Raw genomic sequence first — 24,402 nt, forward strand, 5'->3', positions numbered from 1 at the left:
GCTATGTTGCTCTGAAAAGGTATGTAAGACCCAGTTAATAAATTCTGTTCTAAATCTAGGAATCTGCGTGCGTTAAAGTGGTGGCTGCGGAGAGTATGAGGAACCTCTTCGTGGATAAGGGAAGCAAAGGAAGCAGTGACCTGGAGTTGTTGCAGGAAGTGCACCGTCGCATCAGTGAGAAGTTGTTCACTGACTTCGTAAGTCTCTGATTTTTGTTTAAACGTTTGATCAGCAGCGCTGAACACATGATCAACCTAGAGATGCAAGAGCACCTCTGTGCTAAACAAAAGCTTTTGTCAACGTCTCAATAGTATCTATGTTTGTTTTCTTGTAAACTTGATTTTGTAGAAAGGTGCCAGATAGGGTCAGTCACGTCCTTTGCGCCATGAGTGCACCCCATTACTACTGTTTGCATCATTGCATTTTACATCAACAAAGTAGTCTTGTAATGTCACATTAGTATGAGGTGAAAGTGAATGACCAAGTTTAAACGCTGAGAAGTTTTTTCTCTATTTTGTCATTATTTGATGTTTTCAGATGTACGTTTGCGATTAATGCAGCATAGTTGCATCTGATTGTCTTTCTAATGTATGTGTTCTGATCTTCCCTCTGGATTGTTACAAAAAGTCTAACAGAATAGTTTTGTATTCACCTAAAGCGTTATAGCTGTGTGGAGTCTTTATTAGTCTATACTGATTGTAAATGTTGTACTTTGTGTGCCCTATAGAAAGCAAGGACGGACAAACTGGTCATTACACCCCTCAACCAGCTGCTAACTATGTTCGCTGGGCCTCACAAACTGGTCCAGAAGCGATTTGATAAGCTCTTAGATTTCCACAACTGCACGGAGCGGTCAGAGAAACTGAAGGACAAGCGGACCTTGGAGGAGTTGCAGTCTGCAAGGAATAACTATGAAGCTCTGAATGCCCAGCTTTTAGATGAGCTGCCCAAATTTCATCGCTACGCCAAAGAACTCTTTGTCAGCTGCGTGCGAGGGTATGCGGAAGCACACAGTAACTTTGTGAGGCTTGCAATGGAGGAACTAAAACCTCTGCTATTGGTGAGTTGACTGTAAAATAGTCGAAAAGAACTGTCATGCATTCAATTCTACCCTAGTTTAGGGGAGAGAGGTGTGCGCAACGATTAGAGCGGCTGACTCCGGAGGGCGGAGCTCACGGTTCGATCCTCAGCGCTGGTGGCAGCTCAGCATCATGTGACTCAGGGCAATAGCTCACTTGAAACCTTAAGGGGTGATATGTTCGAGCTTCACCAATATGGATTATTATTGTTACCCAGTCATTGGACTGCAGAATGGGTGTTCTGCGAATACACAAACACAGCAGGAAATTCAATGTTAGGCAACACAGGGCTTGAATTAGCAAAAAAATGGGTGGGTAATAAAATGTAAAGTTGTTCCAAACAGGCACCCAAAATATTTCTTGCCTTGGGCCCTCAAAGTCCTTAAGCTGACATTGGACTGCTACAATGACTAATTAAAACTTTAATTGGCAGGGAAATAACAATAGTAAGAACAAGTTTTAGATGTGTAGCTCTAATTATATGTTAAAGATTAAGATGCAAAAATACACTGAAAGAGCTAGAGAGAAAGTTCACTTTGCCAGGGTGTCAATGAAAGTCTGGGCATTGCTCAATAACCCCCTTTGCTCATGCCTTAAAATGTATCTGCTTTCTCCTAAAGTTTTAAAGCTGTGAATTATTTTAAAGTCAAATGCATTAATTATAACATTTGAAGCTGGATATGTCTACTTTTGTAATAGACAAATCCTGCCGTATGTTATAAATAAATTACTCTTTAGGAATTGTTTGAAACAAGGATACTTCTGTTCAGAACTGTGGTACGCCTACTTGGTTCCTTTTATTTTGTTTGTACATGTACCTCACTCATCTAGTATTTTCACTGAAAGCAAATGTAATTTAGGCAGAGGATGAGATTTCATAGTGCATTTATAAAAACATCTTGAAAACTATACAACAGATGTTTCCAAACTGCACAAGGCATACAATCCTGTTAAAGTTACTTGGAAAAGTGGGACAAGCGCTCCCCACGATAGACCGGCCGGCGAACAGGTGTTTGCAGTTGAAAATAAAGGCTGGCTAGTTCTTATTTAAACAAAAATGTAGACTGGGTTTGCTGCATCCTCACCTTTCCCTTGCTGAAATATAATGCATGCTTGGCCATGCCATTTATTGCTTCTTTCTATAACTCATCCTCTTGCGCAACAAAGTGAAGGAGCTCAGTTGAAAAGATGGATTATAATAAGTTCTGTAAGTTACTGAAGAAAAGATATATTTGTAGTGATAGCCAGGCAATCTCATAATGCTTTGACACCACTGCTAGTGTTTTAATAGGGTCATATGAACTTGTATCATCTTATCATTCTTTCCTTTACAAATCCATAAACACAATGTTACATTAATATAAAAATATAATTAAAAAAAAATTATACAGGAAATGGTAAAGAGATGGGTAGGCTAAGATTTTTATCCTGGCCAAAAAGAAAGGAAATTTGACAATGTATACTTGTGCTTAGGGGTTTTGCTGCCACATTCAAATATAGCTCAGGAAATATTGTATGCGGTCTTGTCCCTTCAGTATCTTTAGTAAATAACCACGAGGAACTAAGACAAACACGTAGATTTTCTAAGTCTGCACACTGCCTCGTCGACTTGGCCTAGAATCTGGTCTCTCCATTTATGAGGAACTAAACTCATGTACACCCATAAGCAAGGATATCCAAGGACACGTTGATATCTACGAGGTGTATTTTCATTCTCTACGCACCTGGATTCCAGAAGCATTGAAAATGGATATATAAGAGCCAAATTTGAAAACACATGGTCTCTACGTAAGAAAGTATCTCTAATCCTCATCTCGATTTAGGCACTGTGACTCTATAGTCAGCCTCAGGCATGTCGTGACATCTCACTTATGACGATGTCTAGTTAAGGCCCTTTTACAGTTCTGCTTCCTTCTTATTGTGCATGCACACTTTGACCTGCAACCAGTTACACAGGACGACAGTCCTGACATACCACACAATATTGTTATACTGCGCATCTCTAACTTAAGTTACTATTACTGATTCTTTAACGAAACAATATTCTACGTAAATGTTGCTTGTGCGCGTGCAGTATTTTTGCAATACTCCTTGCCAAGAGTTCTAGGATATTCTTTGTACTTTGCTGTTGGTATACTTTTTATAACATTCATTCCCTCTCGGGTTGCAGCTGCTTGGAGTTGCTGGCAGCGAAGGGAACCTCATTGCTGTATTCCAAGAGGAGCACAACCGCGTTCTACAGCAGCTCCAGGTGTTCACCTTCTTCCCAGAGGTTATTGCAGCAGTCAGAAAACCCTTTGAGCGAAAGTGTGTGGAACGCCAGTCACAGTCTCAGCCTGTGAGGAAAACAATCCTGGGCCCAGTATGTATATTTAATCCCCCACCTCCTCCTCAGGTTTTGTTTCTTATTCAACATGTTTGTGATTTTGCAAAATAAGGTTCTCTTGTGTGGATAGTTTTAAATTGACTTTCACTTCATAATGGTTTTTTGTTAAGTTCCCTTGGTTACAAAATGGGAAGCAGCTTGGCATTTTGCATGGGATTAGTAATGCACCAACATAACATTAAAATGCCTTCACGAGTATAAAGCATTTAGCTAAAATGCATTTAGCGGCAGATGATCATAGTACCTAAAACTGCTGCTATGTTTACTCACTCCAGTTATATTTTTTTTAACAATATCTCATCAGGTATTGTAAGTGGTATACAAACACATTTACCCTTGTGGGCATGTTTTGCATGTGAAACTTAACCTATGCGTCATAATGTTTAAACAAAATATATATTTTTTTAATTCATTGAACTTATTAGCAGATTTTTACAGTCTTTTGTATCCAATAAGAAGTCACTCTTATGGCTCTAAATTCGAGGAAGGACAGACCGCTGAACTGTTTGCCCGTTTTAATTTATAGCCTTCAGTTTTAAGATGATTTTGGGTGCTTACCGTGGGTATTGCATATCGAGTGAATATGCTGTGGCCGCATAGCTCTTCAAAATGGAAGTGGGGGAAAAAAGCAGGTCATAGTAGCAATCTTTTCACTCAATGTCATCAGTGATATCATCAGTGATGGAATTTAACATGTCATGAGTGATGTAATGTGAAATCCTAAGCAGTGCATGGTGGGGGAGCATATAGCTCAGTACATTTATAACTGCTTTTTTTGTTATCAAACATTAGTTTATATCTCATTTAAACACCTAACTATAACTTTACCCTTTGTGAATTTCTGGGGTGTGTTTTTTAAGGTAAAGGAAGATCTTATTACCATACCTAAATATACCAAATCTTTAACCCTTGTTTTTTCTGTGATTTTCGGGTGTTTTTTGTAATCCTATTCAGCTAACTTGCCCAGTGTGCATGGCGCACAGCTGGAGGATGCCTGCAGGGCCCCCCTTAAAGCCCAACCCCTCCCACACCTCTCTCTTGCCCCCCTCCTCAAACATTTTCCATTTACCACTTGGGATTGGCAAGTAGTAACAGTGAGACAGGATAAGGTCAATAACCTGTTATCCTTTTTCATTCGTGTTTGGGGACTTCTGTTAAATTCATTTTGTCGGATGAGCCTCTAACTAAATCTTTTGAATTCACTTGCAGCCAAACTACACAATGCAGTCAGACAAGCATAGAGTTGCCCTCCTGGCTAAATATCCCCCAGAGAAACTATTCCAAGCGGAACGGAACTTTAATGCGGCACAGGAATTGGACGTCTCATTGCTGGAGGGTGACATTGTTGGTGTAATCAAACAGCAAGACCCAATGGGCAGCCAGAATCGCTGGCTCATCGACAATGGAGGTGAGAGACCATGGAGGCCTTCTCAGACCTACGTTAGTTTTATTAACTTTATACAGAGGTCAGCTTGGCCTGCGATGCTGCGCTAGCGCTTTGCTATCTGTTTTTATAATTCACTGAATTGTTTTTAAAAGGCACATTTCTTACCTATAATTTGTCGCTCTGTGCTCGCCTACTCCCTGGTCCACCACAGCAAATCCTATGCTGATTAAGTGGAGGGAGAACACCGAGCTCTACACTTCCTGATTGGGACATTCTTGGGCGGCCATCTTGGCAGGGTGACGCACCAGCTTTCCTTCCGGTCCTGACTACTTCAGGGCGATAGGGCGCCAATGAGCAGCTGATAGAGAGGAAGAGGTCAGCTCCACCTGCGATGCTGTGCTAGCGCTTTGCTATCTGTTTTTATAATTCACTGAATTGTTTTTAACCCCTTGAGTGCTGCCCACGTTCAACAGACGTCGCGTGCACTACCTCGGTAGGGCTGCGCACGTCTGTTGAATGTCGTGGCCTGCCCGTGCAATAGAACGATCCGCAGCAGCGTGGAACGTTCAGCGCAGGCAAGGGGTTAAAAGGCACATTTCTGACCTATAATTTGTCGCTCTGTGCTCGCCTACTCCCCGGTCCACCACAGCAAATCCTATGCTGATTGAGTGGAGGGAGAACACCGAGCTCTACACTTCCTGATTGGGAGATTCTTGAGCGGCCATCTTGGCAGGTTGACGCTCCAGCTTTCCTTCTGGCCCAATCTACTTCAGCACGGAATGGCGCTAACGCGCAGAGGGCGCACCAAAGGCAAGCCCGTCTACGCCAGACCGGGCCCAGGGGCCACTGACCCCTTTCAAAATTGTTTAACTTGTAGCTCCAGTTTCCTGCAAGAGCTGAGAGGGGATGCTTATTCCAACTGTTTACACTCTCTGAATATTGCCAATGACCCCTCTAACTGTCCCCACTGTGATTTTAAGCGTTTGCCTCACAATAATTATAGGCCCCAAGCCAGCACCCCACTAAGGATGTTTCTTTTAAATTGCAGATCGCTCCCTAAACATTCTGTCGAATTAGCGCTACTAATAGATGAGCTCAAGCCGGATGCTCTTTTCCTAACAGAGACCTGGCTCCAGATTGAAGCCGATCCTTCAATTATCCAAACCCTTCCTCAAGGGTACTCAATACTCAGAGCTGATCGCATGACCGGTAGAGGTGGAGGCTTGGCCATTATATTTAAAGACACTTTCAACTGCCGAACCACACTAAATACGCTATCAGATTGTGAGAGCTTGGCCTTCTCCCTAGAGTTTCACCTACGAGCACATTCTCCGGTTTGCTGAATAATCGCCACCCCTTGGAGCCTTAGGGTAATTCCTTCCTAATCTCTCCACCTTAGTCGACAATCTAGCATAGGCTCCAGCTAATTTTACGGTGCTTGGCGATTTTAATATTCATTTGGACCACCCTTCCAACCATGTAGCCAGTGAACTAGTACTGAGTCTTCTGGCGATCCAACTTAAACAAAAAGGATTTGCCTCTACACATGTCAAGGTCCATCTTCTGGATCATGTATTTAGTAACCTGCACAACCTTGTCGTAGGTACCCCTACGCGACTCCCAAGGACGGATCACTTCCTGATTCCGCTAAGTTGGGAGACTTTCGTGCCTTCTCCCCCCCCCATAGAGCAGTACCGATCCTGGAAAGGAAATCGTCTAGGCTCTCCTCTAATCGTTGGATCGTAACTCTTGAAGACACAAGACCACTCAGCGATCCTAATCCCAATCTGGCCAGCAACAATTTTAATGCGTGGATCCAAAATTCCCTTGACCTAGTTCTCCCCAAGGAGCCCACTCACAAAAAAAACAGACCGAAATCAGCCCTGTGGTTCTCCCCCAAACTGAGGGACTTAAAGCAATCATGTAGAAAACTAGAAAGAAGATGGAGACACAATTTTATCAGAGGCTAGGAAAGTGGACTATAGGAAGGCAATTAGGCTATACAAATCATAAATCAAAAGAGCCCTAACCACATTCTATGAAGAGAAAATAGGTACTGCCGCAAATTCACCAAAAGAGATTTTTCGCATTGCGATATCACTTCCCACCATACCCAAAAAAACCCCGATAACAGAAGGAGCACTAACTCGCTGCAATAATTTGGCAGCTTTTTTCCACCAATAAATCCAAAATATTTACATGTCCTTCCCTACCACAACGATCGAGCCCGAGGTAACCAGAACATGAAGCTCTCATGCTAATTCCAAATGCTCGTTAGCGCAATTTTCTCCCCTAGATGGCGATTTATTGGACCTAATCATCTCCTGAGTAACCTCAAGGTCTCCGTCTGACCCTGCCCTCCGCAGCCGCTTACCTTAGTCATTAATTCCATTCGCCCGATTATCCTTGATGTTCTGAATTCTTCCATCACCTCCGGTATGGTACCCCCAGCATGGAAATGTGCGATGGTTAGGGCCCTCCTGAAGAAACCTAATCTGGATCTATCCAAACTATCGCCCAATTTCCCTTCTCCCTTGGCTGAGTAAGCTGATTGAGAAACATATTAATATCACACTTGTTGACTAACTGGAATCCAACAACTTGTTGCATGATTTTCAAACAGGCTTTCGTCCTCAGCTTGGGACGGAATCGGCCTTACTTGCAGTAACGGAGGAGGCAAGGAGGTTATTGGACCAGGGAGGTACGGCAGCAATCATCCTCCTGGACCTCAGTGCCGCGATTGACACTGTTAACCATAACATCTTGTCCCACAGACTTAAAAGCATGGGAGTGAAGGGCACGGCACTAACCTGGTTTCAGTCCTTCCTGAGTGACCGCTTCTTCCAAGTCTTTGAAGGAGATGTGGTGTCCTCCAGGTTGCCTCTTAGCTGTGGGGTTCCTCAGGGCTCTGTCCTGAGCCCTACGCTTTTTAACATCTATCGGAGTCCCCTGGCGGAGATTGTCAATCCATTCGGTATCAAGATCATCAAGGTCTTTGCCTAGAGGCAGTGGCCAAGTGGATGGAACTCTCTTGCCTCAAGCTCAACGGGGACAAGACTGAGATTATGTTCCTGGGCAACCCTCCATCTTCCATCCCGGCTCTCTAGTGGCCGGTATGTCTTGGCCCTGCTCCACCTCCAAAGGCACAGATCAAGAGCCTTGGCATGTGGCTTGACAGCTCCCTTAATTTTAACCACCAGGCCACCAAGCTCTCAGTCACCTGCTAGGGGCTGATGAGAATGTTGCGCACCATGTTTCTCAAGCTTTTCATGTAGCTGTTCGAACACGTCAAGATTTTGTCTCTGAGTTTTCAATGTATTTTGTTAGGGGTTTTACATTTCCTTGCCTGATTTCCTTTTCAATATTTGGTTAAGATAACTAATGGCATTTGCGTTCCTTAAGAGTATATTTTTATGCTAACATTTAGTGTCTTATCTCCACAGCATCCAAAGGTTTCGTATACAGCTCATTTCTCAAACCATATAATCCTCGCCAAAGTCACTCTGATGTTTCTGTTGGAAGCCACTCCTCTACTGAATCGGGTTATGGTGGCTCGTCCCCCATTCTGTCACGGCAGAACAGCAATAACACTTTGACATTTAATTCAAATAACCCATCTGTAACCTTTTCAACGACAAATCCGCAGAAGTCTAATACAGATGGTTCGTCTACAGCAGTCATCAACCAAGCAGATGCATCTCATGGGGACTCATACAAACGGCCCAAAGACACAGATTGTCCCAATCTGGCCAACCAGTGGGATGGTCGTGAGAGATCAATTGTTGCAGACGTTGTACAGTCATCAAATATTCGCCGCTCTAGTCAACAAGACACTGTGAATAACACTACAACACGGAAGAAGTTGGAAAAGGGACGAAGTGTGGAACCCCTCAAATCATCTCATAGGATAGCTCCTTCTCCAGTAGAGCAAGATTCTGAGCAAGACAGCAGCGAGTCTGAAGGCAACCAGGTAAACATTTAATTCCAGCTCTGTTCCTAACACGCTGTGAACACTTCCTTTAGAGATGATCCCCATTAACATAATGGCAGCATGTTTAGTAGGTAATGGCCACGTTTGATGTTTTCTGCCACACAATCTGGCATGTAGGCTTTTTTCAGACAAATTTGTTTATTTATAATTGAATATTTCTTGTTGTTGGATAGCTTTAACTACTACGTTAGAAAAAATAATTTTGTCTGACTAAACAAATGTCTGCAGTAGGTTACTTCAAGAACTCGTACTTAATATGTTAAGCAGCTTGATGGTGTCTGGAGTGAGAATAGTGAACAATTCTTTAATTGACTCTTCTGAACAGAACTCTAACTCTTCCAATAGTTAGAAAACATATCTCTCGCTTGCAGACTCCTGGACTTGGCAACATAGTCTAATGGCACGTATTTAAGAATGTCATGCTGGCAAGGTGAACAGGCAGCTACACTTATGGCTTGGAATTGTTGTTGCTAGTGTGCCAGATTTTATGTAGTTTTGTGTGTATTAGGCACTGCAGAACAATGCTTTTTAATAACATTTATCATTTGGCGATTTCTTGGAGAAAACCAAAACACTATGTCCACAGATATCCCATGTTCTGCTGTCCAGACCATAAACATAATTCCTGATTAATTTATGCAAGAAGGTGGCGACCTGCACTTGTAGGGTAAAGCCATGAATGAAGCATTGTGACGGCTGAATAAATCTCCTTTTGATTCCTCTTCATGGGACCATCGCATTTCCACAGTGACATTAAAGGAGGACATTATGGAACAGGGACAACCACATAAAGTGGACCACACAGCCAATTTTAGGTTCTATCTGAGCTCCAAGCATCTTTTCAAAGTATCTAGCGGTGGTTGTAGCACATCTTTGCCCGATGTAATTCACATGTTTATACATCTCAATGATTGGCTGATAAAGAGCGCCGGCCAACAGCAGTGCCTAGAACACACTCAGGCAGCAGTATCACTCTTGCACAAGTTAAGGTTTCACAGTGAATACCAATAAGTCCCATCTCAATCCATCTGCTAGGAGCATCGCTAAACTTGATTATCACTTTCCTCAAACTAACAGCAAAACAGTTGGCTATCAGCGCCTTGTACGCTCTCATAAAGAAAATACAGTCCTAGTCAAGACAGCAAGCTTGAGCGCTGTGTATCATATTAAAAAACAAGACTTATACTCACTCACCTCCGCTGTTTTCCTTAGCCCAAAAGATCTGTCAGTGGGCCATTCCTATCAGATACAGCTCTTGGCTTAGCATTTGTAGGGGTGTGGACAAAGACTTTGTAGGCCTGCTAAGTAGGATGCAACAACAAGTATACAAACGGGAAATGAATCCCTACGTCAGCACTACTTCCACAAATGGGGAATGACTCTAATTGATCTGTTCACCACTGTAGAAGAGCAAAATGCCTAAGCTTCACCTCTCCAGTTAAATCACACCCACAGTCCATGGACAGCACACTTTGTGGGAATTTTGGCAAGCACATTTGGCTTAGGCTTTTTGTCCGCTACCTCTGCTTCCACATGTAATGAATAAATTCAGACAAATGTTTGTGGCACCAACGTGGGCACAATAGCTCTAGTTCTCAGTTCTTCTAGAAATGTCGGCCCTTCCATGCTAGAAGCTTCCAATCAGGGCAGGTCTTCTAACACAACATCAGGTACATCTGAGACATCCAAAACTCAAGGAATTCAACCTTGCAGTTTGGCATCTAAAATCCTTCATCTTCATTATCTCGATCTACCTGAGAAGTGTATGCTAATTCACCAAGTGGCACGCAAGCCTCGTGTATTTTATGCAACTAAGTGTAAATGCTTTGTCCATTACTGACTAGGCAAGACTACATTTGATATCTGTTGTTCCTTTAGAAGGCAGTGTTAGAATACACTTCAGTCCGCTTATGTTTCACAACAGTGTTTGCTTACTTCCAAAATAGGCAACCCAATTCCCTCTTTAGTGTTTCAGAACTTCTATACCTTCATTTGGGGACCTAAAGAAAGTAGTCCCTGTAAGAACACCACTGGTCCTCTCATGGAACCTAACTGTATTGCTTACAAGGTTAATAGGGCCTCCTTGTGAACTGCTTCATTCCTGCACATCACAATACTTTTCATGGACCTTATCTTTTCATGGGGCAGTCATCTAGAGTCCTTGTTTATCCCTTAGAGTTCGAAATAAAGGATCTTCCATCATTGGGTAGATATTTACAGTGTAAGTAACATTGTGTTTCTCTTTTTAAAATTGTTTTAATTATGTTTTATATATAATTTGTTGAATTTTTTTTTTATTTCACTTTTGTTTAGTTTTATTTTACTACAAAAGTTATACTGTCAAACCTCTAAGTTTTTTATGTAATGATCACATGTTTAGTTATATATACATATATATTCAAAATATATAGTCAAAAGGTACACACATTGTGTGTCTGTGTGTGTATATATGATGATATGTTGCATATATATATATATATATATATATATCTATATAAATATAAAAACAAATGTACGTCTGTCTGTCCGTTTGTCCTTAATGCATTACTACACCATTCATCTGATCGCCATGAAACTTTGGGAAGTTGTTGAGTACACTCCCGCGAAGGTTTCTGGCATAAATTCTTTTTAAATATCGGCCCCCCAGGGCCCTCATAATCTTTCGAAAACTGATGTACGCAGAAGACGGAAAAACAAACAAAAGGGTATCCACGAGCACTCGAATAAATAAATAGATTTAAAACAGCATTCATCCGATCGCCATGAAACTTTGGGAAGTTGTTGAGTACACTCTCGCCAAGGGTTCTGGCATAATTTTTTTTTTAATATCCCCCCCCAGGGCCCTCATAATCTTTCGAATACTGATGTACGCACCAGACGGAAAAACAAAAAATCGTGTATCCACAAGCACTCGAATAAATAAATAGAATTAAAACGACACTTTGAAATATTTTCCAGATTAAAATGAATACGTTTCAATAAAAATTACACAATGTAAATTGAATGTTATCATAACGAGTTTCCTTGAATTTCCTTTCATCGGAGATCGCAGCAACGCGCGACGGGTAAGCTAGTATATGTGTGTGTGTGTGTGTGTGTGTATATATATATATATATATATATATATATATATATATATATATATATATATATATATACACACACATATGAATACCACAATCCTGAAGTTCGAGCAGACGCACAGAAATCGGGTACGGACCTCAAACGTAGATGGTGCAATAAAGTGCTTTATTCCTCAGGGGACAGCAGCATTGTATATATACACATATATACACATGTATGGATATATATGTAGGGGTGGGCGAAATTCCGCGGAGTTGCATAAAAACTCAGTGGAATTCTGCAGTTCTACTCCACCCTACAATAATACATTGTGCTTCTGAAGCACACCTAGTTTATAAAGCGTGGCTGTTTCAATGATTAGGCACAAAGGGAGAAGGTTTGTACAATCGCTCCAGCACACTGAGGCCATTGCGGTGGTATGTAGGTACTATATAAATGCGTGATTATTGAATATTATATTAGTATGCCACCAGAATGAAGAAAAGCTGTATGCGACGATCCGAGAATTTTGTGCTATAGTTCACTCCATTTAAAGAGCAAACTCCACAGTTCCCTACATCGTACCCGACATGTTTCCCTCTCACTCCATGCACCAACTTCCTGTCCCACAAACCATGCACTGACCTCCCGCCCAACGGACAGTCTCCGGAGGAGCAGCTATGTTTTAGTTGTTTACAAGGTGCACTGTCATCCCTCCTCCCAGACACAGGCACCCCTGGCGTGGGCAGGTACTCACGCTGAATCTGCCAGGGGTTGATCTGCTTCCTCTGGAGTGGCATCTCTCTGCGCTCTGCTGCCAGTTCAGGGGTGGGGGGGTGGGGGAGTTTGGCTTCGTGGAGTATCCAGAAGGGATTCCATTCCCAATCACAGGGTGGGGTCAGGCAATTCTGCGAGGCATGGGTAGCACTAGCAGCACCCTGGTGCACTCACTCCCCATATCGGGTGTGTTCCAGGTCCACCCTGCACCCGAGCTAAAGTTTGACTGGAGTAGCCAAACGGTCCCAGGTCTTGTCCGGAGTCCGGACACAGGAAGGTACTCTGCACTCACCCACTTCCTGACGAATAACCAGAGGTCCTCCTTGCCACCTATCGGGGTGCTCCAGCTCTGCCTGACCTTAAAATGCCAGTGCTGGACTGGATCGTTATCCACTGCCATCTTTAGGTCAGGCAAAGATTGACGTTTGAGGAATAATGTATGTGCCTGATCTTCTTGCTCTAAGGCTAAAATGTATAAATAACATAAGCACCCTCAGAGACCCATAGTCCGGGTAAGAGCACCAGGCGGGCTCCAGACACTGTCGGTGAGGCACTATGTTCATAGTAGGGCTGAGCGGCGGGGGTAAACTCCGCCACATAGTGGAATCGGAGTTTTTTGCAAGCCCAGTCTCCTGCGGTTGCTTTATAACTGGCCCACCCCCGGGGCCAGGCTGAAAGCGAAAATGGGGCAGGAGGCACGCAGTCACCATCCTGGGCGATTTCGGCCTGGAGACCCAATCCCCTGCGGCCTGGCCGAACGAACCCCAAACGGACCCCAAACGCAAGGGCCGGGCGTGCAATGGAAAAGGGAGGAAGGCAGCGCAGCTCCCCTCTTAAAGTCATTAATGGGCTTGGGGACCCCATCCCTCAGGGCAGGTTCAGCTATACCCTGGGGTTGCCCATCAACAGGATATAGCTTTTTCCCTGCCTGCACTGTTGTGTGCAGGCAAACCTATTTGCTCTTGCTTGGCGGAAGCAATTTAAAGCTCCTGCCAAGCGAGAGCAAACTGTAAGGCCACTGCCAATGGGTGCCATGGGAGAAGCCTTTTTAGCATGCCCCGTGGGCATTTGGGCTTCCCCCGCAGTCCCCAACAATGGTGAAGTGGATGCCCAAGTGGGCTACAGGGCACCCACTCTTTATTGGTCAGGACACGGGCAATGGGGACTCCTTAACTGATTAGCCAGGTCCTGAGACCAATATCGGTCTGGGGAGGAGGGATGTGTGTCTCCCTCCACTTGTTAAAATTGCAGGGCCCTGTGAGATGGGGGCCCAGGAGACAGTATTTGGGCCACGGAGGGGTTCTGGATGTCCCCCTCCCCATAATTAAAACAATGGACCCCAGTGTATTGGGTCCCTGAGGCCAAATGCAGCCCAGGGAGGGGGCAATGTGCCCCTCCTAAAAAGAAAAGTGGCGGGCCATCGGGGAAGGGGTCCCTGGGCCTAAATCCTACCGGGAGATGGGCTGCGTGCCACCCTCCTGGGTTGGCTGCTTTTGGGGGGTTGAACACAGGGCCTGGCTGGAGGCTGTGGCCGACCCCCGGGTGCCCACAGTTGACAGCTGTACACGGTGTGGCTGTAGTAATGTATGGTAATTAAGTATTGCTTTACGTAAAAAAAAAAAGATAAATTCACTGAGAAAAGCAAAGATTACTGGGATGATATAGTTAGTTAATAGAATTTAAAAAAAACATAGAAATTCTATAAAAATCCAAAGGTTACTGTGTTATATATAGATTCATATTTACTCAACCGGCCCTTCAATGATGAACATCTCTTTGGTTGATCCAATGTTATAAAAGATCAAGAACGGCACTGATCCCCCCCCCCCCAAAGCCATGGGTGCTGTCCAGACTTCATTTTCTAGAAGCTCCTTTTAGAGACACTAGTATAAAGTTTACCTAACTGAGGCAGCAGCAGTCTTACCACCATCAGACACCCCAATGGTACACGAGGGGTGTATACAGGGGCAAAGGAAGTTCCATGAAAAGAGCCTTACATCTCAAAACACCTCTACCCTCATTTCTCCATAGCCTCGGGTTCACTATAAATGCCACCAAGTCTCATGTACCACCTCTCTAAATCTAGTCCACTTAGGGGCAGTACTGAACTTGGTCACAACCAAAGCCTACTCCAGCCCACAGAGGTCCTGACATTCCAGCAGCTTTTACCTATTTTTCAGCCAAATAGTCTTCTCACAGTCAGAGCTTTATGATCCTCTTTGCATGATGACCTTAGGCATTGCCATAGTACCCTAAGCCTGGCTACACATCCGCCTACTGCAGCAGTGCCTTTCAGCTAAATGGTCACAAGCAGAGGATCAAATGGAGGATCTAGTGTTTGTAAACAAACAGCAGTGCACATTGCTTTCTGCAGTAGTGGAACACCAATAATCTGTTGCAGGCATTTCTTAGATCTATTCCGTAAGTTAACAGTACCATGGACGGCTCTCCAGCCGGTTGGAGGGTGCATCTCAACCATCAACTATCTCGAGTTATTTGCCTTTTATCTCGCTGTCAAAGTCTTCCTTCTGCTCATTCAGGGCTAAGTAGTCCTCTCCTCATCAGGCCGGACAACATGACTGCCATGTATTACATACAAAAAAGTGCGGCACTCCTTCTCTATCCATCTCCCTGTTGACACACAACACTTGGCAATGGGCCTTCTGCTGCCACATCCACCTCATGACAGAGTACCTTCTGGTGGTGGACAGCATTGTCACATACCTGCTCAGCAGAAAGCATCAACAAGTCAATGAGGGAAACTGCACCCACAAGTCCTGCACCAGTACTTTCAACACTGAGGCACTCCACAAATAGACCTATTTGCCACCCCCGAAAATGTCCAAGCTTCACCTACAGATAGCCTCATCCACAGTCCATTGACAATGCACTATAGATGAACTGTTTAGGAATCTTTGCCTACTTTTTGTGCCTCTCCCTCTATTAGTGGTATGAAAGAGGTAGCAGTCATCTCAGGCTCTCATCCTCATAGATAACTACTGGGCCAGACAGCTCTGGTACTCAGTACTCTTAGAGATGTTATTCAGTCCCCACAAGAAGCTCCTGGTTACGAGAAGGATCTTCTTCTCATAACCAGGGTCAGATCAGGCACCTAGACCCCAGACAGCTCAATCTAGAGATTTCACACCTGAGATCTTAGAGGTTTGTTACCTACGTCTACAGAAATGCCTGGACATCTTCTGAGAGTCCCGCAAACCTACCGCATGAGCCTGCTATGCAGCAAAGTGGAAAAGATTTGTTCCCTACTGCATCTGCTAACACCTGGGCCCTCTAAAACCTGCAGTCCAGGATATCTTCTGCTACCTGCTCCATTTCCAAAAGTCTGGCCTAGCCTACACCTCCAAACCAATGCATGTAGTAACCGTATCAGCCTACATTCAAAACAGAGAACATTCCTCCCTCTTCCATATACTCATTATTAAAGCCTTCATGAAAGGCCTCAAAAGCGTTTTACCTTCTAGAGTTCCCCATGTTCTGGTGTGGAATATTAATATAGTCCTTACCAGACTCACATCCCCCCTTGAGCCCTGACACTTTCCCTATCTTGTCCCTTTCCTAGAAAGTAGTTTTCATTGTGGCCATTACATCTCTTAGACCAATTAGTGAGTTACAGGCCCTTACACCATAGGAACCCTTCATTCATGTTCATATAGACAGGGCTGTAGTAATAATAATCATTCTAATGATAAAGTAACTTTTATAGCGCATAGCTACCTCATGTGAGGTGTCGCAGCGCTAGGTACAGGTCTCCACCAGCCTAAGTGCAGCTATTAAACCCCTGGAAATCCATAACTAAAAACAAGTTTTAAGTCTTTTCCTGAAAAGACATTCTGACTAGAGTTGACGAATCATATGGGGAAGAGCATTCCGCAGTTTAGGTGCTAAATAACTGAAAAAGCTACCCCCTAGGCAGGCACTCTCTTTACTTTTCGACCACTGGCCAACAAGGCCCCTGATGATCTTCAATTCCTCGATGGACATATGGTCTGACAAAAAGGATTGAAGATACCTTGGGCCTTTGTTGGCGAATGCCTTATGACAATAGCACTAGGCTTTGAAAGAGGATCTCCACTTCAACGGAAGCCAATTAGGCTTCTTAAGTGCAGCCCCGGTAGATGCACGCTTTGGCAGATTCGAGACATACATCAGAGTACTGCACTTTTTGAAGTCTCTTAATCCGCCCTTGTGACTCCAATATATACAAAATGTTACAATAGTCAAACCTGGACACATTGAAGGTTGAGCCACTGTTTTTTTGTTTCTATTTTTTGCAGACTCTGACAGGAGGAACTGTATTTTCCTCAACCTCTTGAACAGTACAAAGCATTCTCCTGCCCCTGCAGTTGTTTTGCTGTCAAAAGACAGTTTTTCATCAAACCAAATGACAAGATTCTTGACCCTGGGTTTGGATACGTGTAATGGGCCAACTCATTAAGCCACCAAGCAGTGGACTGGATGTTTGAATTATTGCCCAAGGTCAGAACCTCGGTTTCCCAGCATTAAGTTTGAGACCATTTGAATCCATCCACCTAGCAAAGGCATAAATAGGAGGCCATGTGGGAGGAATTCTGTGACAGCATTCTAATAAGCTGAGTGTTACCCGCATGTGAGATGATGGTAAACCTATAGCTTTCGATGACCTCAGCCAGTTGATGCACGTACACATTAAACTGGGTTGGACTCGGAGAGGAGCCCTGCGGCACTCCTTGCTTCAGTAGGAGTACTTTTGACTGATAAGGTTTTTGTGACACCTGAAAGGTCCACCCTTGCAAAAAAGAAGCGAACATGCTCAACACTTTATGGCCCACACCACAGTTCCAGAGTCTTTCAATAAGGATGTTATGGGACACATAGTCAAAAGCGGCACTGAGGTCCAACAGTTATAGTGCCAGTGCCACAGAATCACCAGCGCCCACTATCTGATAGATCGACTCTAGCCAGCAACAAGGCTGTCTCAGTACTCTGAGGGACGAGAACCTGATGAAGTCCTGTGAAGCAGGCCATTACTCTCTATAAAGCTTGAAAGCTGCTTATTAATTAACTTCTCTGTATTATTGGAGTAGAGTGGTAGCAATGAAACCGGACGATAGTTTTCTGGCACGATGGGATCCAGCAAAGGATTTTTTAAGGAGTGGAACCACTACAGCATACTTCCATCGCGGAGGCACCCTATCAGAGGCTGGAGAGCTATTAAGAAGCTCACTGAATACTGTGTGAACCACTTCCGCACCTAGCCTGAAAATGGTCAAGGATGCTGGTTCCAGCAGAGAACCTGACTTCACAGAAGCATGTAGCACAGTCTGCTCCTCGGCGTCAGTTGGCTTGAACTTCAGCAGCTTAGCTCTATCCTTCGAACAGTCGAACCAAGCACTTAAACAAGTGGCATCTCTAGCTTTTGCAGGAAAAGAGGCATGTATCCTATCAACGTTTTGAAAGAAGAAATGGGCTAAGGCTACAGACCTCCTCTGATGGCGAAGTAGAAGCTGAGACCTACAGGTAACGAAGAAAGTGACTTCAATAGCCAAAATATTTGCATGACAAGTTTTGAGCAGACTGAATTTTATTAGTGTAGAAGTCACGACTGGATTTCTTGATATGACAATGGTAAGTTTTAAGTGCTGCCATTTAATCTGTTTTACAAGCTGGATCATATGCTCTGCGCCAAAGGCATGGACACTTTTTTAATACTGGCAGACCCTCCTCAAACCAGCCAGCTGATGGTTGTTGTCTGCAAAAGATCTGGTTCTCTGCCAGAACTATTTGATCTAATTCTCCATTAATCCGCTTATCCATTTGTGGGTCCGCTATGTCAGTACAGCTATCCATAACAAACTGACTAGAGGGCAGAGCACCACAAAATTTAGGAGCGGTAACTTTGGCCCACCCTGTGTTGCACATGTGGGTGCATGACGGATAGACGCTTTCTCATAAGAGACACAAAAAGGGATGGCAAAATGGTCAGACCAAGTAAGTGGAATAGGGTGATCAGTCAGTATACCAGCCAAATTTAAAAAAATAGGATCATGGATGTTCCCAGTCTATGTATACGGGAGGAAACATGTTGAAAGAGCAGTAAACCCTCCAAATCTGCAGCCAAAGTTGTAGCTGCTGCACATGTATTATCATCAAAATGCAGATTAAGATCTCCAACCCCTGTAAAAGTATCGAAGTACCATTGGGGACAAAACATGTTAGAACTTCACCCTAAGCTCTTTCCTAAGGTGGCCTCCCCTTTTCATGTCAACCAAACCATAGAGCTCAAAGTATTTTACCCACAACCAGACTAGTAGAGAGAACCTTCCACACCTTAAATGTCAAACGCACTCTCACGTACTACATTGATAGAATCAAGCCCTTTTTCAAGGCGGACCAGTTGTTTGTAGCCTTTGCTGAACCTCACAAGGGAGAATCCATATCTAACGCAGACATGTGAATAGTCAAGTGCATACAAGTGTGCTACCACAAAGCTAGAAGAGCCCTCACTGTCATACTTAGAGCATACTCTGCACACAAGAATACCACAACCATAGCCTTTCTGGGGAATATTCTCATAGCTGACATATCTAAAGCAGCCACTTTGTCAACCTCACACACGTTCATTAAATATTATTGTGCAGATATCCTAGCCAGACGGCAGACAATGGTTGGCCAGACAGTCTTAAGGACCTCATTTCAGACATCTCAATCGTCCACAAGCTAGCCACTATTTGTAGGGGGTACTGCTTTAAAGGCTATACCGATCATGTGTATCCACAGCAACATGTTACGAAGGGAAAATATTTCCCTATCAGCTACTCGTGTGTAGTACTGTAGATTCACATGCGTCCACCATTTTTGCAGCCTGAATCTTTCTGGATTCACTATGCTGTGCATTATTCCGCAATCTGGTGGTTGGGTCCGGAATCGTAGTCTTTTCTCTCTTCCTTTTTTTTTTTTTTTTTTTTTTTTTGTAGCCCAGGTGGGCGTCGACGTCCCACCATTTGGTGTACCTTCCGTGACGTCGGCACGCTTCCTGCGGAAGCTCACACCCTTGAGCGCCATCTTCAGATTCTTTTTTCTGCCGTTGGGTCTGGATCGTCGCGTGAAGCTCCAGAAGTTTTGGAGGAGAAAAATAAGCGAATTTCTTCAGGAAAAACTCGAGAAGACCAGGAGAAGAAGATCATCAGAGCCGGGACGACGAAGAAGGAGAGGAACCTCGAGATCTTCGACGTCCGATGGAGAATGCGCATACAGAGGGCCCCCTGAGCGCAGTAATGGACAACACACATTTAAATTCTGCCGTAATTGCCACCACAAGTACGCGCAGAGAGACCAGCACCCGGTCTGCAACCTCTGTCTGCCTATCGACCACGGGAGCAAGGACTGCAACGCCTGCTCAGTCTTCACGCCGAAGACGCTGAGGATTCGAGAGAAACAGAGGATAGCTCACCACACGATGCAAGGCAAGGGCAAGGCCCCGTCGCTGTACGATCTGGGCCTCTCCACCGACGACGAGGACAACATCGCCAAAGGTCCAGATGTCTCCACGGTCGCAGAGACCGATAAGAAATCGTCAGACACGGTAGGAGAGTCTACGACCCCGAAACCCTCGACAGGGCCTCGAACACCTGAGGCTGACTCTCGAAAATCAAAGTCTAGAACCTCGAAGGGAGCACCGGCGTCAAAAGCTTCGACGACCGAAGCTGCGGTCCCCGAAAAACAGCCCAGCGGATCCTTCGAGAAGGACTCCCAGGCGGTGAAGAGCAGCGAAAAAGCAAGGTCGTCGAAGCAAGCTCCCGAAAAGTGATCCTCGACTTCGAAGGAGAAGGAGCCGAGAGCCGTTTCGACGTCGACGGGGCCGTCGAAGAGGGCGGCCGAAACGCTCGACGCCGAGCAGGCCGCACAGATGGAGAAAAAGAAAAGAAGGCTCGAGGCCGAGATGGAGAACATCATCCAGAGGAAGAAGGACTTCGAAGACAAAATGAAAAGCTTCAGGATCCCCTCGAAGCCCACGACGGTCCTCGAAGAGATAGAAGAACACGAGGAGTTCGATGCCGAAGAGCCGCCGAAAACTCCGGAGCCCTCGGAGCAGGGAGAAGAAGAGGACCTCTATTACACAGAGGGTGATTATGGGGACCCGCGTTCGAGCTACGACTCGGGATCCTCGACGGCTCAAGACCTGGATTGGCAGGACATCGAGGCCGAAAACCCGGAGGAGGCTGTGGAGACATACCCCTTGAGGCCTTCGCCGCCAGATGACATTGGGGCCTACTATGAGGTCGTCCAGAAGGCTGCAGCAGCTTATGGAGTCAAATTGGCGGAGGAGAAGGGTAAGGCAGATTTCCTGCTGGAAACCTTGCTCCCCACACAGACAAAAAGCTTCTTCCTGCCCATGCTGAAGAGTATTATGGAACAAGGCTCCAGGTGAGAGGAGGAGAGGGGTTGGCTTAACGGCTAAGGCGCTCGACCTCGGACCTGGGGAACTTGGTTCGAGTCTCGGTAACGACGCCAAAAAACCCCAGTGATTCTGGGCAAATCACTTAATCTCCCCGTGCCTAAAAAATGAAAGTGTGTCCTCATGTAACGTAACTGGTGCTATGTCAAGCGCTCTGATAACTGATTCGGTTCAGTTCAAGTTCGCGCTATATAAAACTCTCCAAAAAAAAAAAAAGCAAAGAGGCGTTCAAAGAACCAGCTACCTGCAGGTCAGTCACGCCAAGGACGGAGAAAAAGTACAAGTTCTCCTCCCAGGACCCCCCTTACACCCAGGCGATAGTTTCAGCAGACTCAATTATAGCCGCAACGGCCAGAAGAAGGGCCAACGTCCCAACAACATCTAGGCCACCACCTGACAAGGAAAGCAGGAGGATGGACCTAACAGGCAGAAAAATTGAGAGAAACGCAGCAATGCACTGGAGGATGGCAAACTCCAACTCCCTTCTGAACAGGCACCAGTACCAGCATTGGGACGAGATGAACCAATTGCTCAAGCACCTCCCAGAGGAACACCAGCAGAGAGCCGCTTACCTCGTGGTAGAGGGGAAAAGCATCGCAAACTCGTGCCTGAAGACAGCCTTGGACGGGGCAGAAACATCCAGCAGGCTGATGGCTATAGGAATCACAGAGAGAAGGCAAGCCTGGCTCAGGATCTCAGGCTTCAAGACGGAGGTTCAAAACAACATCCTGAACACCCCTTTCAATGGAGAAACACTGTTCGGAGCCCCAGTTGATGAGAAACTCACCCAACTGAAGAAAGACAACGAGACGGCAAGGTCCATGGGGGCCCTGCAATTCAGGGGGATGAGAAGAGGCACTCCTATGCGGAGGCTGAACGGAAGGGGTGGACACCAGCAAGGACAACCACACCAGGAGTTCCACTAGGGTCAACAGAGTGACAACCAAGGTCACCAGGGCCAGCAGAAACAAAACTGGAACTACCAGAACAGGGGCCAGTCCCTTCGCGGGAGAGGAAACTGACGGGGCCAGATAAGGAGAGGCGGTGAACAACCCCCCTCTAAGTGACTTCACACAGGAAAAGGTGCTCACCCACTCAAACCCGTCCAAGGGAAGAGCACGGAAAAACAAAGAGGAGAGGGCTACACGGATAAGACACAAAAGAACATGTAACACCAGTAGGAGGCAGGCTGAGATTTTTTCTCCGAGAGTGGAGGAAAATAACCACAGACAAGTGGATACTCAACATCATACAGTTCGGATACTGCATAGAGTTGGAAAAGAGACCACCAAACAGAAAGCCAAAGAAAAGAGAGCACTCGGGAAGGGAGCTGCAATTGCTCCAAGAGGAAGCTCAAGAACTCCTCCTCAAAGAGGCCATCGAACCAGTCCCATTCAAAGAACGGAACCGGGGAGTGTACTCAAACTACTTCCTGGTGCCAAAAGTGGACGAAAGCCTAAGGCCCATCCTGGATCTACGGTTCTTAAACAAATATGTAAAGACTCAAAAATTCAAGATGACGTCCCTGCAAGAGGTCATCCCACAGATAATTCTTGTCCACCATAGACCTCAAAGATGCGTACCTGCACATCCCCATGAACAGGCAGCACAAGCACCTGCTAAGATACACAGTAAACAAGGATCACTACCAATTCACAACACTGGCATTCGGTCTAAAGTCCGCACCAAGGGTATTCACCAAATGCCTCCCAGCAGTGGCCGCACATCTGCGAAGAGAGGGGATACACGTGTACCCCTACCTCGACGACTGGCTTGTAAAGGCAAGCTCTTACAGGACATGCAAAGATCATGCAGAACAGGTCACAAGAACGCTAGCAAGCCTGGGATTCTCCATACACTGGGGGAAAATGCTCGATGGAACCGGAGCAAGTGAAGATCTTCCTGGGAGCTCAAATCAACACCGTCCAATGCAGGGTGTTACTCAGCGAGAAGAGGACACTCAGCCTACTGAGGGAGAAACGTCACTGCCAGAAGGGGCGAGCTCTGACAGTGAGGACAGTGAGCAAGATCTTGGGAATGATGGCGTCATGCATACACCTGGTCCCCAATGTACGCCTGCAGATGATACCACTCCAAGAGTGGCTGGAACAGCAATGGTCACAAGTTACAGGAAGTTGGGAGGATCTAGTGGTTGTAACGCACAAGGTGCAGGAAGAAATGAAGTGGTGGACCAAAGAAAGGATAACAATAGGGAAGCCTCTAACGCCACCGGACCCAACAGTGACCATCACCACAGACGCATCCCAGAAGGGATGGGGCGCACACATGAACAGGCTCAGAGTGAGGGGTCTGTGGAGCCCAGGGGATGCGGTCAAACACATCAATTACCTGGAGCTGAAAACAGTGTTGCTTGCCCTCAAAGCCTTTCAGAAACAACTGTACAACCAGAAGGTGCTGATACAGACAGACAACACCACAACGATGTTTTACATCAACAAGCAGGGGGGAACACAATCATTCCCTCTGTCAAGCTTGGCACAGGAGATCTGGAGATGGGCAATACCACTCAAAATAGACCTGCTAGCCATACACCTGCCAGGGAAGGACAATGTAGAAGCAGATTGGCTCAGCAGGCAGACTTCAGCATCCCACGAGTGGGAACTCAACATACAGGAAACAGAGAGACTATTCAGGAGGTTGGGCACTCCGACAATAGACCTGTTTGCAACACGCCAGAATGCAAAATGCCAGTACTTTGCATCCAGACAACCAGAGGCACTATCCCAAGGGAATGCCCTATGGATAAGCTGGTCAAAAACATTTGCCTACGCTTTTCCCCCGATACCACTGATTCCCAGGGTTCTCAACAAATGCATGACGAGCAACATGACGCTCATCCTGGTGGCACCACAATGGGCCAGGCAGACCTGGTACTCACAGATAATGGAGATGGAACACCCCACACGTTCTCAAAAAGAAAAGACCTACTCTCCATGGAAAACGGAGAAGTTCTACACCCAGAGCCGGAGGGCCTCAGCCTATCAGCTTGGCTCCTGAGGACTTAGAGTTCGCACATCTGAAACTACCAGAGAGCACCCTACGGGTGCTGCGAGAGGCAAGGAGGCCCAGCACACGCAAGTGTTATGGGGGAAAATGGAAAAGATTCACTCAATGGTGCTGCAAGAAAAAACTCCAGAGAAAGCTGACCAAGGAATCAACGGTGCTAAGATACCTCACGCACCTAATAAAAGCCAAGCTAAGCTCATCCTCGCTGAGGGTACACCTGGCAGCGATTATGGCATA

General features: G+C 45.4%; 2 protein-coding genes across 3 annotated transcripts in view; both read left to right on the forward strand.

Annotated features, from left to right (window-relative positions):
* DNMBP (dynamin binding protein) overlaps positions 1 to 24,402 on the forward strand; it is a 534,728-nt gene that overhangs the window by 488,542 nt on the left and 21,784 nt on the right. For both annotated transcript variants that reach the window (XM_078643534.1, XM_078643535.1), the window contains 5 exons: positions 60 to 197; positions 728 to 1,060; positions 3,250 to 3,441; positions 4,675 to 4,873; positions 8,296 to 8,822. In XM_078643534.1, the coding sequence (XP_078499660.1) occupies positions 60 to 197; positions 728 to 1,060; positions 3,250 to 3,441; positions 4,675 to 4,873; positions 8,296 to 8,822 (1,389 nt within the window). The remainder of the gene's footprint in view (positions 1 to 59; positions 198 to 727; positions 1,061 to 3,249; positions 3,442 to 4,674; positions 4,874 to 8,295; positions 8,823 to 24,402) is intronic.
* LOC144755060 (uncharacterized) lies at positions 19,628 to 24,033 on the forward strand. Its single transcript, XM_078643537.1, has 2 exons — positions 19,628 to 21,107; positions 21,356 to 24,033. Exons 1-2 carry the CDS (start codon positions 20,590 to 20,592, stop codon positions 22,062 to 22,064), a joined length of 1,227 nt encoding a protein of 408 aa, XP_078499663.1. The 5' UTR covers positions 19,628 to 20,589; the 3' UTR covers positions 22,065 to 24,033.

The sequence above is a fragment of the Lissotriton helveticus genome, chromosome 5_1, assembly GCF_964261635.1.
Source record: "Lissotriton helveticus chromosome 5_1, aLisHel1.1, whole genome shotgun sequence".
In the NCBI taxonomy this organism is placed as follows: domain Eukaryota; kingdom Metazoa; phylum Chordata; class Amphibia; order Caudata; family Salamandridae; genus Lissotriton; species Lissotriton helveticus.